The sequence below is a fragment of the Alosa sapidissima genome, chromosome 4 (genome assembly GCF_018492685.1).
Source record: "Alosa sapidissima isolate fAloSap1 chromosome 4, fAloSap1.pri, whole genome shotgun sequence".
Classification (NCBI taxonomy): domain Eukaryota; kingdom Metazoa; phylum Chordata; class Actinopteri; order Clupeiformes; family Clupeidae; genus Alosa; species Alosa sapidissima.
In genome coordinates, this window is record NC_055960.1 from 3236506 (window position 1) to 3251652 (window position 15147).

The window sequence follows — 15147 nt, forward strand, 5'->3', positions numbered from 1 at the left end:
AAAGAAAAACTTTTTAAAAATCCCCATAGACTTAACATTGCCGATTACGACATCATAATACGGCCATTAAGCAATTAGAATCCTATGGCAGGTGTTCAGGCCACCTGGATCAACTGAAACTGGCCCTATTAAGACTACACATCCTGTTCAACTGCTTCCTCTGCCAAAAACTGTTTCAAAATAAAAGTCCTCACTACAATATTTCATTGTTAAACAATTTAACCCTTTAAACTACTGAACTTTTTAACTGTTCAGCCATTGTAACTGTTACTTGTCATCAACTATGACTCCTACCCACTGTAGGTAGTTAGCATGTTAGCATGCTAGTTAGCATAACTGCTAAAAATGATTAGCTAAGTTAGCTAAGTAACATGGTTAACATAGTTAGCATGTTAGTTAGCATTTTTAGCAAAACTGCTAAAATGATTAGCTAGGTTAGATAAGTCACATGGTTAGCATAGTTAGCATTGTTAACATGCTAGTTAGCATAGTTAGCATAACTACTAAAAATGATTACCTAGGTTAGCTAAGTCACATGGTTAGCATAGTTAGCAAAACTGCTCAAAATGATTAGCTAGGTTAGCTAAGTCACATGGTTAATATAGTTAGCATTGTTAGCATGTTAGTTAGCATAGTTAGCATAACTGCTAAATATGATTAGCTAGGTTAGCTAAGTTACATGGTTAGCATAGTTAGCATGCTAAGTTAGCTAAGTCACATGGTTAGCATAGTTAACATTGTTAGCATGCTAGTTAGCATTGTTAGCATAGTTATCATTATAGTTTTGACTAAACTATTAGAAAACATTAGCTAAGTTAGCTAAGTCACATGGTTAGCATAGTTAGCATTGTTAGTATAATTGCTAAAAATGAATAGCTAAGTCACATGGTTAGTATTTTAGCATAACTGTTATAAATTATTAGCTAAGTTAGCTAAGTTACATAGTTATCATTGTTAACATAGTTAACAGCATTAGCATTATTAACATTTAAAAAAAACTGCTAGAAAACATTAGCTAAATTAACTAAGTAACTTGGTTAGCATTATTATCTTTGTTAACATAGTTAGCATAACTGCTAGAAAACATTAGAGCCATTCCAACTGTCAGTTATCGTCAACTATCTACCTAAATAATTTAACCTTACACTATCTACCTATCTATTTAACTGTTCAGTCATTCCAACTATATTAAACCTCATCTACCAAGCAACCAATATAGTTTGTTTTTACTCTGTATGATATTTTACATCACAACTTTAGCATTTTCATGCACTGGTAATTCCTTGGAATTGCATTTGTAGTTTGATAACAGTTGGCAGAAGTCATAGTTGATAACAACTGACAGTTGAAATAGCTGAACAGTTAAATAGTTGAGTAGTTTAAATAGTTAAATTATTTAATAGTGAATTATTGTAGTGAGGACATTTATTTTGAAACAGTTGTGGGCAGAGGAAATAGTTGAACAGGATCTGTAGAGCCAGATTGTATGTTTAAAGCCTGAGACAGAGTATATAGTTTAAAAGTTAAATGTAGATAGTGTAATGGATGTTGATAGACAGAAAGTTGAATGGATGTTGATAGGCAGATTGTTTAATAGATGTTGATGGGATAGTTTAATGGGTAGATGAGTGAATGGTTTGAAGAGGATGAATGGATAGAAAGTTGGATGGAATGTGCCTTATATCCTTGTAGAATGGAGATACACACAGAGAGTTGGCCTAATTGAGCAGAAAGCAGTTGATACAGGTGCAATCAGTTTCACTAGCTTTTTGATGGGACCTAGATGAGCAGCTGAGCAATGCATTTTCATGCACTGTAATAATAAGAAGTCTCTGGATTTCAATAGAGGGGATGCATCCCCTCTAATTATGCAGGGGAGTTGTTAACTTCACCACAGTTTAAAATAGCACGCTATAGTTATTTGTACTTCTACAGATGATATTTGTCTTGCTTTGCATATTTCAGAATTATACTTGTGGAGCATGTCTTTATTTCATAGTGGATCTGAAGTTTGCATTTCCATTTTCGTTCTGTCTTTCTACATTCTCTTTTTAGGATTTTAACCATTTTGTTTCCATGGTGCTTTTTGTTTGTCCTTAACTGTCTTGAATTTTAATGGAGCAATATCATCCATAATATTTGCCATTTTTGAATTAAAGTGATCCAGTATATCATCTACTGATTATGACAGTTCACTAGATGTCTGTGAGTGCACTTGTGTGTTCATTTATGGGTCTCCTTTTTACAATCATATATCTGTTCTGAGTGTGTGGGGACATAGACACATTAAAGAACACACAGAAATGATCGGATAAGGCTATAGGTCTTTAACTGTTGTAGAGACATTGAGACCCTTTGTGATAACAAGGTCGAGGGCATGGCCAAGAGTGTGTGTTGGCCCCTGTATATGCTGTGTTAGGTTGAAGGTATAGAGTAGTGCAATTAATTCCTTAGCATAACCATTTTCAGGATTATCCAGATGCAAGTATAGATCCCCTGTTAAGACAGTCAAACTCTATGCAGATGGTTGACAACACCTAACTCTTCAAGAAAGACTTTAGCTGAATGTTTTGGAGGCCTGTAAGTCAGTAGTAAAATCTGAGAAGATTTAATGAGTGCACACAGGTATTCAAATGATAAGTCACTCAATGATGATTGATCCCCCTCCTCTTATATTTGTTCTGCAAACTTAGAAAGCTGAAATGGGGAGGCTGATTCGATGAGGGTAGTAGCACTGTTTGCTTGATCTAACCATGTGTCAGTTAAAAGTAGAAAATTGAGGTTGTGTGTGCAGATCACTGATTAAAAATGATTTGTTTGAAAGAGATCTTACATTCAGTAGTGGTAGTTTTACTCGAAGTGTTGAGGCAATATAAACCGCAGGGGAGTTTTGTGGTTGTTGTGGTAGGCCTACATACAGTAGGAGATTGGAGTAGTTGGTTTACCCTGTAAGGTCGATGCTCTTGACTCGTTCTATTGCTAATCAATACACGAATAGAGAATGTCATGGGCCTACTGGGTCCCGACATGTTCTCAAAACTACTGTCAGTACCATTTCTATTGCAGGGACCCCGGAAATATCAAACAACCATTTTGCAATCAGAGTTAATGATTTAATTCCTGCTGTTTTTGTCAGTATTGTCCACTGCACATTCCATGTTATGTCCCGGCTGACAATATGACTGCTGAGAAGATTCTTCTGAATGGGGAGGGGGTGACTTTTTTGGTGCTGTAAAGGTTGGGAAAACAGTTGAAGGTCTCGAGCTGATATAACACTGCCTGTCAGTTTGCAGGGGATCTGCTGATGGTATTGGGGTATTAAAAAGCTGCCTGGTTATTGGCATCATATATGCTGGGGTGGAGATGGTGATGGGTATTAGCATGACTTCTTTCCTGATAGCGTCTCAGCAGCCTTGGTAAGTGATATAGATTTCTGCAGCACTCCAATATAGCCTATCCCCTCATGTTCATTTGTTCCAGTGGATGTGGCTGGGCATTATTGAGTGGGCTGTTTATGTTCCTCCAAGGTCTTTATTCCAGTGGGGGCTATCAGGTGATTGTCCGTGGGCCCTACAGCAGGGGGGTTCCAGCATGACTCTGTTTCAGCTTGTGCAGTGTTTTGGTTTAGCTGAGTTGTTGATGTCTTGTTCTGTCTGTACGGCTACTGAGCGCTTATCAGAGGGTCGGCAGAAAAATGCTGGGTGGTGCAGAGAGAGGCGATAGTTTTCAAGATTTTGGCCCCAATTCAATTCAAGTAGTAAGACATCCCCTGTAATGTTTATCCACCTGGCATTCATACAATTATACAATCATGTTCATGCCATTGTTAACTGTAGGGAATAAAAAATAACGACGGGTGGACAACCTTTAACTTAGTCAAGTTTCAGCCCCTTCACCGCAGACACCACGATTTGCCATAACATGGAGTGCTAATCGTCACCACACCCACCTACCCACATCTGAAGGGGTGCTTATGTTTAAGGTAAGACATGAAGTTGGCAGCTGGCAATGGCTAGCTCACAGCCTACAAATGAAGACTTGAGATAAACATTATAAGATATAGAAATAACGACATTAAACGGATTCATTTCTTAAATAAATGTTTTATAGATCACATTCAAAGTTGTCATAAAGATGTCATATTATATATATATAGGTTTTTCTTAAAAAAATATCCATCCATGCAACAACAAAAGGAAACTCTGGGGGGTGGGGGGGAGGGGGTAATAGTCATTTCTCTACATGTAAATATATCTAACTTCTCTGGAAAGATACAAATCTACCACAGATGAGGGCTTTTCCTTTTTATCTAAATCATTTGAACATGTGGACTCATTTCCCTTCAACCCCATTGCTGGATTATCATATGCTTGGCACATCTCTTCACTTCAACTGTAGGAACACTTTTTTTTGTCTTTCTCTCTTTTCATACAAACTGACTACTAAAAGCCCATAGGCATTTTTTTTTTTTTAAAAAGAACACAAAATTCATCCTGAACCAACCAAGTACCTAATCAATTATTACTGTGGGGGTACCAAAATAACCTTTGCAGTTGGCTTAACCATCCACTCCTGGTCTCATTAAACTTTTAACATTATCTAGTAGTGCTAAATTGTATTCGAATAACAGCTTCCTACTGATAAAAATATCTCACTGCCCCATAATATTTTTGTGTCTTCATACAAGTTAAAACGTGAGCATATCTTCAATAAATAAGGACAGGGTCATAACTAGCACAGAAAGAAACATTTGCTTAATGTGGACTATGGTACAACGGCTGCTGTCCAGATCCATCCATTGATCCACTATGATCAGTGCAAATGAACAGCACTTCTTGAACAACAGCTGTACTGTAATATATGGACCAAGTGAACTGCAAGAACCCTGTGAACTGGCCACTGTCTCTTGAAAGTCGGACATAGATTTAACTGAGTGCGCTTTTATATCAAGGCCATTACTGCAGACAAACATCGGTACGCTCACAAAGTGCTCTGAAGGAATACATATGGCCACTGTAAACTACTGCTGGAGTGTTCTGTGCAAGGGGTAGGAAATTAATGAGTCCACTTCTTAATATACCAACAGGATCAATGAATACAGTGTACAATGGCTCCAATAACACAGAGGACATCCTATGAGTGTCACAACAGGGGAAACATCCCAAAATTAGTGAGGACAAGGAACGCAGGCAAAACAAAAAAGAAAAGCTGTACGGGAGGAGATGGAGTTAAGTTCTCAATGTGTTTCTGTACATTTTGCTACATGTGCTGATGGAGGACAAGGACACTGAAATTGGTGTTATTAATTTATAGACAGTCCCTAAGCAATAACCCCAAAAGAACAAAATTGATGGAAAGAAAAATAAATTAAATCATGCCTTCCAATGTTTTACAGTGCAAATGGTATGGTATGAGGAGTACTTTCTCTTTGGATTTGACAAAAAAGTATTTTGTAACACAAGGGAGCCCAACCATAAGAAGCAGGATCAGGCGTGTGTATACATACTGCCCCCCACACACACGTAGAGGCAGGTCCACTACAATTACAAAAGGATGATAAAACCAAAAACAATAAAAAGAAAAAGAGATGGCTGTCTCCAGAAGAACAGGCTAAACTGGAAAAGTAAACAACAACAAATGCAATGACAGCGTTAAAATGGAATTGGATAAGATGGCTACAATAAAGCAAAATTAAAATAAATAAATGACCTGTTTATGTAATTCCCAAACAGACTGTGGGGTAATTTTTCCACTTAGTCTATAAAGTGGTGGGATAGGTTCACCTTCTTTTGGTTTCGTATAGAGGAACCTGGTAACCTCAGAACTCCCTTTACAATACAGCTCTTCTCATCCCAGGGAGGATGAGGGCTGTTCCACTGGCTTGCCCTGCTTGGTAATACTGCTATGGAGGATGATTTTTTCTTTTTTTTTTCTAAGACCCCCACGCCATCTAATGAAACTGCCTGAAAGTGTGATCACACAGACTTGTCCCAGCATAACAAACCCCACAGTGTAGCAGCAGGGCCTGACCCTAAACTTGCCCTGAGCTGTGGCTGTTTGGTGAATACACACCTACTTTACAATACTACGGCTTGGCCACATGGTGGCAACATGCCCTCTTCACATAGTGGGCCAAAGCTGTTCATATCCATCAGGGAGTAGGGACTGCAGCCTTTTTGTCCAGATTGCTGGCCCTCAGCATCATCCTCGCTTGTGGTGGCTGAGGAAAGAAAAGACGAAAGAGCTCTCCAGAGTCTGTTTGGCTGCATCCATGCAAAGCGGCTTCTCCCCATTTTTAATGTGCTTTTACATCTCACAGATGTCTCTTAGTGGTCAATGTCCAGTTCTTTAAGGTAACATCAAGGATAGGCTTTGTGAAGAGTCAAATTGAAGTTGAGGTTAGACATACAGAGGGAGTGAAGACCAGAGACAACGAACAAAATGCAGAAGGAAAGGTAAAAAAACACAGTTAATCAAGTGTAGAGGGCTGCTTATGTCAATTACTTGCTCTCTTCACTGATGGCCTCCAAGATCTTGATGAGGCTTTCTAGTCCAAACACATAACCCCGATCAGGCCCATCATGCACCGTCTGGTCATCTCGGAAGCCTTTAAAGGTACTGTGGGCAAAGTCTATCATTCGGACGTCCACGCTGGGGGGCTGTGGATGGGCTTGGTTGTCACAGAGGGGATGAGGGAAGGGGACCGGAGGCTCTTGTGGCCGTGAGAGGAGGTCTATAGGTAGTTGGGCACCTGGAGCAGCCTCCATGGGTTGTGGGGGGCCCTGTGGATTGTGGGGGAGCAACAGGCCCTGACTAGTGTCCTCATTATTGGCAAGGGCTTCAGCTTTGGTCCACACCTCAGCCTCCTTCCCCTCATATATGATAAGTAGTGAGCTGGAGTAAAAGCGGTATGAGGCCTGCCGCTCCAACACTGCCTTCAGACTACGTAGCTTGCTGAGAATGGGCTCAAACAGGTCCCGCCTCAACTGTGCACCATTGTGCATGAACTGGTAGAGAGCATGCCTGAATCCCTCAATGGACAAGCCGCGACCATAATATTTGTTTCTGCACAGATAATGTCCCGTATCCATCTGGTACACCTGCAAAGACGAGGGAAACATAAGAAGATAATGGAACACCCAGGAGGGGTACAAGATACACAGAAATGCACAAGCACATTTAACTTCAATTGGGCATACTACCAAACACAGAGAGGCAGTCATAAAGAAAATATATATCATGGTCAAAATCATAATCAGGACCCCTGTAATTACAAAACAGGAAAGCCATTAGCTAGAGCTGCTTCCTCTGCAGGGAGGGTATATAACTTCTCTATACTCACTGTCGACAAAGTGCAAAGGGAAGCATAATGCTAAATGCTGATGTACATATTTAGCAGCAGATTATATACATTACGAGACAAATATGTAAATCACACAAGACATCTGTTCAGTAAAAAAAAAAATACTGATTTGACTACTGTAACAATGGCTCAGTATCACATTTAAACAGCCCCACAGTGCTAACGATGCATTGGCCACATTTTAGGCCAGGAGCACCTAGTGAATTTAATTGCAACACATTTACATCTATACACTAATATATTTGATATGCTGGTCATAAGGATGTGCTATAATAAAAATTGTACATGATACAAACTTTTCCCACATCACCCATTTGTGTAGTGGCCACCAGGTATGGTGTACTGCATCAGTGCTACAGTACCAATGCTAATGTCTCTCATAAATGGCAGGCTATTGTTTCATCCAGACATGCATGGCTCACCTGCATACCACAGACCCGCACCCCCAGCGTTGCAGAGGTGCTCTGCTCACATTTCTTCATCTGCCGTGCTGCCTTCTCTTCTGATGCATCATCTCCATGTTGCCGGGTGCCCATTTTCAGGTCAAGGATGCAAGGATAGCTGAAGTGATGCACAACATTCTCCAACAAAAGGAATTCTGGGAGGAGTCAATGGTCAAGGAGTTTTGATTAATATGATTTTGATCAGCATGGTGGACAGCATGGCGTTTTGGTGGTGGTCTGCTTCTCATATGCACATCTGTCTCACTGATGGTGGTAGGCTAATGCAGTGTTTCCCAAACTTTTTATGTCATGCCATGGCAGTTATTAGCGGACAACCTTTTGCTATTTCTATGTTGTTCTACCGTGGTGTAACTGACTGTTAGTTGCAAGCAGGTGCAACATTCCTTGACCAATAAAAATGGTACAAATGGACCAAACAGTATGCAGATAGTCAGTTAGGTACCTAGGTAACTAACATCATGACATTTGATTTAAATAGTTTACAATTTCAGCCATTTTTTTACTATTATTTAACAACAATAATAAAAAAAAACTGAATATGGCTTTTTCCTGCGTATTCTTTGCAGTTTGGGAAACGCTGGACTGATGGAAAGAATGGTTTGCCTCAAAGGCGAGTGCAAAATGAGCTTTAGTAGACAGAACAGATAAATAAAATCTTGGCTTCTATGTGGTTGTTTTAATCTTCTGGCTATCCTGTCAAAACAATCTTGAACCAAGGTCAACAAGTACAAAGTGGTCAACAGTTTTAGTGTGTTCCCACTTTCCTTTGCAAATCATAAAATAAATTAGCCCTGCCACCAAGGTCAATATGTGGCAATTTATTTATTATTTATATGTGGTAATTTAACCCACCCCTTTTTTCATAAATACATAGCTTGTGGTTAAAAATGGCTAGCAATTGCAAACAAGTGCATTTACAGAAAGACTTTTGGATCTCTCTTTTTGTAATTCCATAAATCAAAAAATATTGTAGGTAGTCATTCATTTTTTCACCAAGGTTTTATGGATAAAATTAGCCTAGAAATCTAGACGCACCCTAGCGGCGACAAATTAATTTGCTCAGCCTGTATGTCTAGTATCGAACCATAGGGATTTCTATTGGCTTAGGACCGTGGATGTTCTCCAATCACAGCGGTCTATTTTGTTAGAGAGTCTTAAGGCGGGCTTAACAGGATAACGACAGTCCTGCGACTGTGAACAACAAGGAAGGTGGCTATGGCGAACGAAGAGCGGTTGTTTGAATCGGCGTTGGCGTCAACTTTGGAGGAGTTGGACTTGAACACAATGCACTTAAGTCATTACTTTCGAAGAAGGATGTATTTGCCGTTTTGCCGACCGGATACGGATATGGTCGTAGCGCTGGCCTATTGCATGCCTAGGCAGTTTGAAAGACAATTCTCTGCCCGCCCCTTGGATTAAGCGAGGTGAATGGTTCGATGCCAGACTATACATCTCAATGATATAGGATGGCCCCGCCAGGCTAGGATAAAATGTTTTTTGTTTTGTTTTATTTTTTGAAAATGTAAAGCAGGATACTGTAGAGCTTCCTATCTTTGGATTCTGACCGCATCCGGCTAAGCTGTTGTTTGTGACAGCGTAGACTCCAAGGGTTGTGAGTAATCTTCTCTGAGATAAGGCCGCTGTTCCCATCCAGCATTTGGAATGGCACCTCTGAGTGCATCTGCAGTTCAAGTCGTGGGCTCTTCAATTCCTGCAAACTTCAGATCCAGAGTGTAAGAGAGGAAAGGGGATAGGTGGGGGAAGAAGAGAGAATGGGACAAAACATATCATTTGCAGCTCTTTACTACAGCAAAATAATGTAACGTAATAATGTAATGCAAAGTTTAACCTGCAGCCTAGGCTACTTGCAGACTTGCTAGTTAAGTTTGTTTAACCAACCAAAAATGTTGTGAGAACAATGTTTACATTACATGTTAAACTGTGCGCTGTAGGAAGGAATACTCTAGATGAGGTTATTTTGAAAGACTACATCATCGCTATTGTCTTGGAACACATGCCAGTTTAGGAGCAATTCATCTTTTATTCACATATTACTAGCCACATATCCATGCCACCCCATACACACAATATACATTTACTACTTTTAATGTATTCTTTAAAGTTGAGCTAGCTCTAGAGGCACAATGAATTTCATTACTTATAATTCCTTTTTTGGAGTACATGGCTATAAACTACTCTAACTTCATCAGTATAGGTTCAATTTAAAGTTCTCTGTTAAAGCATATAGTTGTAGCCTATACAGTTGTAGGGGTGGGCGATATATATCGTCTGCGATAATATTGTGATTGTAGTTTTAATGATGTGCAAATTTACATTATCGAGTAATTAAATTACTTATGGGGAAAAACACTCAAAATCACGCATTGAAACCCCATACATTCACTAAATCCAGGAGTATGCAAGAGAAGCCCCGTTGCAGCAGAGCAAGTGTCACATGATCGCTAGTGGGTCCACGTTGTCACACACAGGCCTAATGTTTATTTTGTGTAGCGAGATCAAGACGTGGCCTACTTGGGATTTTGTGCAGCTACTTTTGTTCACGTAGCATTGATGAGACAGTCACATTTTTTCCTACATGGTATTATATGGAGAGAAAACACTTGCCTTTGAGTATTTTAATAGTCAGTTGTAAACAAAGAACTCTTCTCATGTAACCCTTTTGCAGTGTTGTATAAAGTACTACAAAGCAATACTTGAGTAAAAGTACAAGTATCACACTAGAAAAAGACTTTGGTAGAAGTGAAAGTTACCTTTTAGAATATTACTTAAGTAAAAGTCTTAAAGTATCTGATATATACTGTACTTAAGTATCAAAAGTAATTTTCTGATATTTAGTGTACTTAGGTATTTGAAGTAAAAGTAAAAAGTAAAAAGCAAGCAGTTTTATTTTGAACTTTTATTGTGAACTTTATTTTGGCTTTCTTATAGTAAAGCATAAAGCATATTCAGGGTTCCCATATCTTCTTAATCTCACTCATCAAATCAAAATCACATTCTTTTCTAGGACTTTTCAGGCACAATTCTCTTAAGTTCAAAGAACAAACATCATATTTTTAGAGCTGACATCAAAGAAAAAAAACAGAAACAGAAATGTCACTTTTGCATGAACTTCAGGTAAAAATGAAAAATAAATAACTTATTTCTTTAAAAAAAAAAAATGACTTGCTTGTAGGGAGAAAATTTTGGTCATGTGGTATGAGCATTTCTAGGGCTTACTCCCCAGGTCACCATCTCACTCTCACACACACACACACACACACACACACACACACACACAGGCCACCTAAGTCCAGCTACTAATATGCCAGTCATTAGTTGAAACTGAAAAGGTGTCTGTTCATCTTCAAAAGAAGCTGGTTTTCAAAGTTGCCAGAATTCCGTGCTTGGGAGTTTTCCATAGTGGTGGAAATTGGATAAATGAAGCAACATTTCAGCTCTTACTATCCTGTAGTTTTTATTAGTACCATGGTTCAACAAATGTGTATATAATAACCGAATATAAAAAACCTAATAATATTTAACTAAGTTAACAAAAAATATTCCACTATTCCACAAGTTAACAAAAACAGAAAGAAAGAAAGCCTTTGAAATGTAGCCTATCCCACGCTTCCACACGTAGAAGTTACAACCCCTCACGTAGGTTACAACCCATGCAGAGGCATTGCATTGGTGTCATGCACAGAATGCGGAACGTGTCCTACTTTAAGAAAAGATAGGCTAACGTGACAAATGTAAATATTGTTTTCCTCGACCGGCCCAAAAGTGAAGCGGCCCACCGGGAATTCTCCCGATTTCCCACCCCGGGCCTGATTCAGTCTTACTCTTCTTGAACTGAAGACAAGTCCTGCGATGCTAAATAGCCTTTCACAGGCCGCTGAGGCAGGTAGCGGAGTTTTCAGCTTCACAGAAAGCTGCCAATGTACAGAAACATTCCTTGCAAATACGGCCACGGGTGTATGACGTTATCTTCACCACTACCCTGTTCACCGAGTTCACCACTATCGTCCGGGTGGTCGTCTATGATAACGGGAGGTCCTCTAGTAGGTGCTCGTGCTTCCATGGCGGTTTCAGTTGTGCTTCCTCCTCCTTTAGCAACAAACAAGCGCTGAAATAGAGTGCGGAGTGTGCGTAATGCAATCTAGGAGCAGTTATTCGCCAAACCTCCCTTATTGCAGTCGCACACATTTCTTCTAATTTTATGTTTTAGTAACGAGTAACGAAGATGCTTAGTGGAAATAAAAGTATAAATTTTATCTAGGAAATGTAGTGGAGTAAAAGTGAAAGTTGACAAATTTAAATAGTGAAGTAAAGTACAGATACGTGAAATTTCTACTTAAGTACAGTAACGAAGTATTTGTACTCGTTACATTACAACACTGCCCTTTTGTAAATGGACTGACGTTTGCTCTAAATATCTACGTGTATCGATTATGCTAACTGTATGTAACTGTGCATCTCTATGGGATTTCTCATATACATTAGCCATAAGCTAACGCATTAGTTTTTATTCTGTAACTTGGAACGCTTTCTCTTAAACAAAACATTGAAGGAAATAACCGACAGGGTTGGGTAGTAACGGATTACATGTAATCTGGATTACAAAAATCAAGTAACTTTAATCAGCCCATTACAATAAAAAAATTGTATCAGATTACAGTTACATTGTTGGGGATTACCTGATTACATTTTATCATGCAAACAATGCAACTTTTTTCATGATAGTAAGTTAAAAGATAGCCAGGCTAACTTATTTACTAACTTATTTACTATTGGGGCAGGTCTCTCGGCACACTGCCTGATCTTTTCCTCCTAATCTTAGGTAGGTAATAGGTAAACTATGCAGTATTGGCAATTTCCTTACTGTTTTCTCAGTTTTTGCTTCTTTTTCGCTAGCTCTGTCATGACGAATGTCTGAGAAACTCCATTGCTACAGGAATGCTTTACTCAGAGCAAAGAGATTTCTTAGATGTAATGAAATAATAAAGACAAATATAGCCGCAAGCGGCAATGGCGGGCCCGAGCACCTGCGGGCTGCAACCCGTGACATGTCAGAATCCAACAAAGCACCGACGTGGTGAGTTTTTAAAATGTACATATTTCATGCGTGTGCTATTGGTTTTTGTATTTTATTTTCTGCCACATTTACTCGCTTGGCCAGGTGGAGGCTTAATGCAAGGCAGGCCCATTATAAATCACTAGATGTACCGCAGAGCGGTACAAAATTTGACTGCCGCCCAGTCCAGCACATTTTTTCCACAAAAAGAAATCACGCTGAAAGGCCTATATGATTCTAACTGTCTCACTAAATTGCAGTATCCACACTCAATTCTCCCTGGTATCTGCTAGACAACAAGTACCAAAACATGATTAGTTCATAGATTTCACATGTAAAATTCATTTTATACAACCCCACCTCCATCTTGCCTGTTCATAATTCTGAGAAATTCTTGTTTGTGTTATGTTTATGTTATGTGTGTGGGTGTGGGTGTGTGTGTGTGTGTGTGTGTGTGTGTGTGTGTGTGTGTGTGTGCGTGTGTGTGTGTGTGTGCGTGCTTGTGTGTGTACCTGCGTATGTGCCTGTGCATGCAAGCATACATGTGTCTACTGTGTGAGTATGTGTCATATGTATGATTACTGTGAATGTATGTGTGTGTGTGTGTGTGTGTGTGTGTGTATCTGTTTGTGCACATGTGTGCACATGAAATGGGTTAACATGACCCCTGGAGGCAAACATACGGAAAAAAATGGTCATCCTAGGCCCTACAGTTCTCAAGATATTCACAGAGAACTGTGTCTGCCCTACCCTCCTTTCGGGGGGTCCAGTCCAGCAGGGGCGCTACAGATCAAAACGAAAAATGACGGTTCCATGCTATCCATGTGGGGGTACATGCCCACCAAGTTTTATGTACCCCGGTCTTTCGGGAACGAAAGTACACAAAACTTGGCATGCATTCGGAGGGTGTCATAATGATCCTACACTTTTAATTTCATGCAGTTTTGACCTTGTCAGCCAGAGATATTGTGATGAAAACACCCCCCAGGACGGCACTCCAGGTATGGGAGAGCATATATGCTCCCTCATCTCTGTTCATCGTCTTGGGCTCCGCTTTCTTATTTTAATCGCCTCCTTTATCCAGCGGTGGTATCGGTTGTTCTCCTGCTTAATGACCTCAGTCTGTTAGGTTAGATAATCGCACCTCCTCAACCATCGAACACCAGTGTACCACAGGGATGTGTGCTGAGCCCTCTTCTCTACTCCCTCTTCACCTACGACTGCACACGGCTCTAACACCATTGTCAAGTTTGCAGATGACACTACGGTGATTGGGCTCATCAGCAATAACGATGAGACGGCCTACAGGGAGGAGGTCCAGCACCTAACATCGTGGTGCACTGATAACAACCTGGCTCTCAACACCAAGAAGACCAAAGAGCTCATTGTGGACTTCAGGAAGTTTAAAGCTAGCACACACACACCCATTCTCATCAACAGGACTGAGGTGGAGAATGTCACCAGCTTCAAGTTTCTGGGTGTCCACATCTCTGAGGACCTCTCTTGGACCCTCAACACCTCTACCCTGATCAAAAAGGCTCACCAGCGTCTCTTGTTTATAAGGTCCATCTGTCTCCTCAGATACTGGTGAACGTCTACCGCTGCAACATCTGCCAACTGTGTCACAGTTTGGTATGGCAACTGCTCTGCCCACAACCGGAAAGCACTGCAGAGGGTGGTGAAAACTGCCCAACACATCACCGGTTCCTCACTCCCCTCCATCGAGGCCATCCAGGGCAAGCGATGCTTGCGTAAGGCACGCATCATCAAAGACTGTTCTCACCCCAACCACAGACTGTTCACCCCACTCCCCTCCGGGAGGCGTTACAGGTCTCTCCGTATCCGAACCAGCAGGTTCAAAGGAAGCTTCTTTCCTGCGGCTGTTACCCTACTGAACTCTAGCTCTGCATCCCGGTGACATCTAACAAACTAAGCCCCCATCACCCCCTGCCCCGCCTGATGCCTCCTTGCCTGTGCCTGTTGAGGTGTCCACGACCATGGCAACCTTGACAGGGACAACAAGGAGGCGGACATCCCCTAGCACCCCCCCCCCCCCCCACAACTGCACTACCCTATCCCACCCATCTATTTATTTACAAATGTACATACTGTAATTACACTTATACTGTACATAGCCATATTCTACTGCTTTTCATCCTGCACATACACCTATTATTAATACTATTGTAATGTTACTGTTTCTGCACTACAATGGTACTGTTACCACACTGTACATAGTTGTACAT

The 15147-nt window shown here is 40.5% G+C and overlaps 1 protein-coding gene across 4 annotated transcripts in view; it reads right to left on the reverse strand.

The window, feature by feature from the left end:
- Window positions 1-4083: 4083 nt before the first annotated feature.
- The window catches only part of ip6k1 (inositol hexakisphosphate kinase 1), a 50251-nt gene continuing 39187 nt past the window's right edge, over window positions 4084-15147 (reverse strand). For all 4 annotated transcript variants that reach the window (XM_042090050.1, XM_042090049.1, XM_042090052.1 and 1 more), the window contains 3 exons: window positions 9364-9545; window positions 7786-7961; window positions 4084-7100 (listed from right to left, as the gene is read on the reverse strand). In XM_042090050.1, the coding sequence (XP_041945984.1) occupies window positions 6501-7100; window positions 7786-7961; window positions 9364-9545 (958 nt within the window). In that variant the 3' untranslated portion in view covers window positions 4084-6500. The remainder of the gene's footprint in view (window positions 7101-7785; window positions 7962-9363; window positions 9546-15147) is intronic.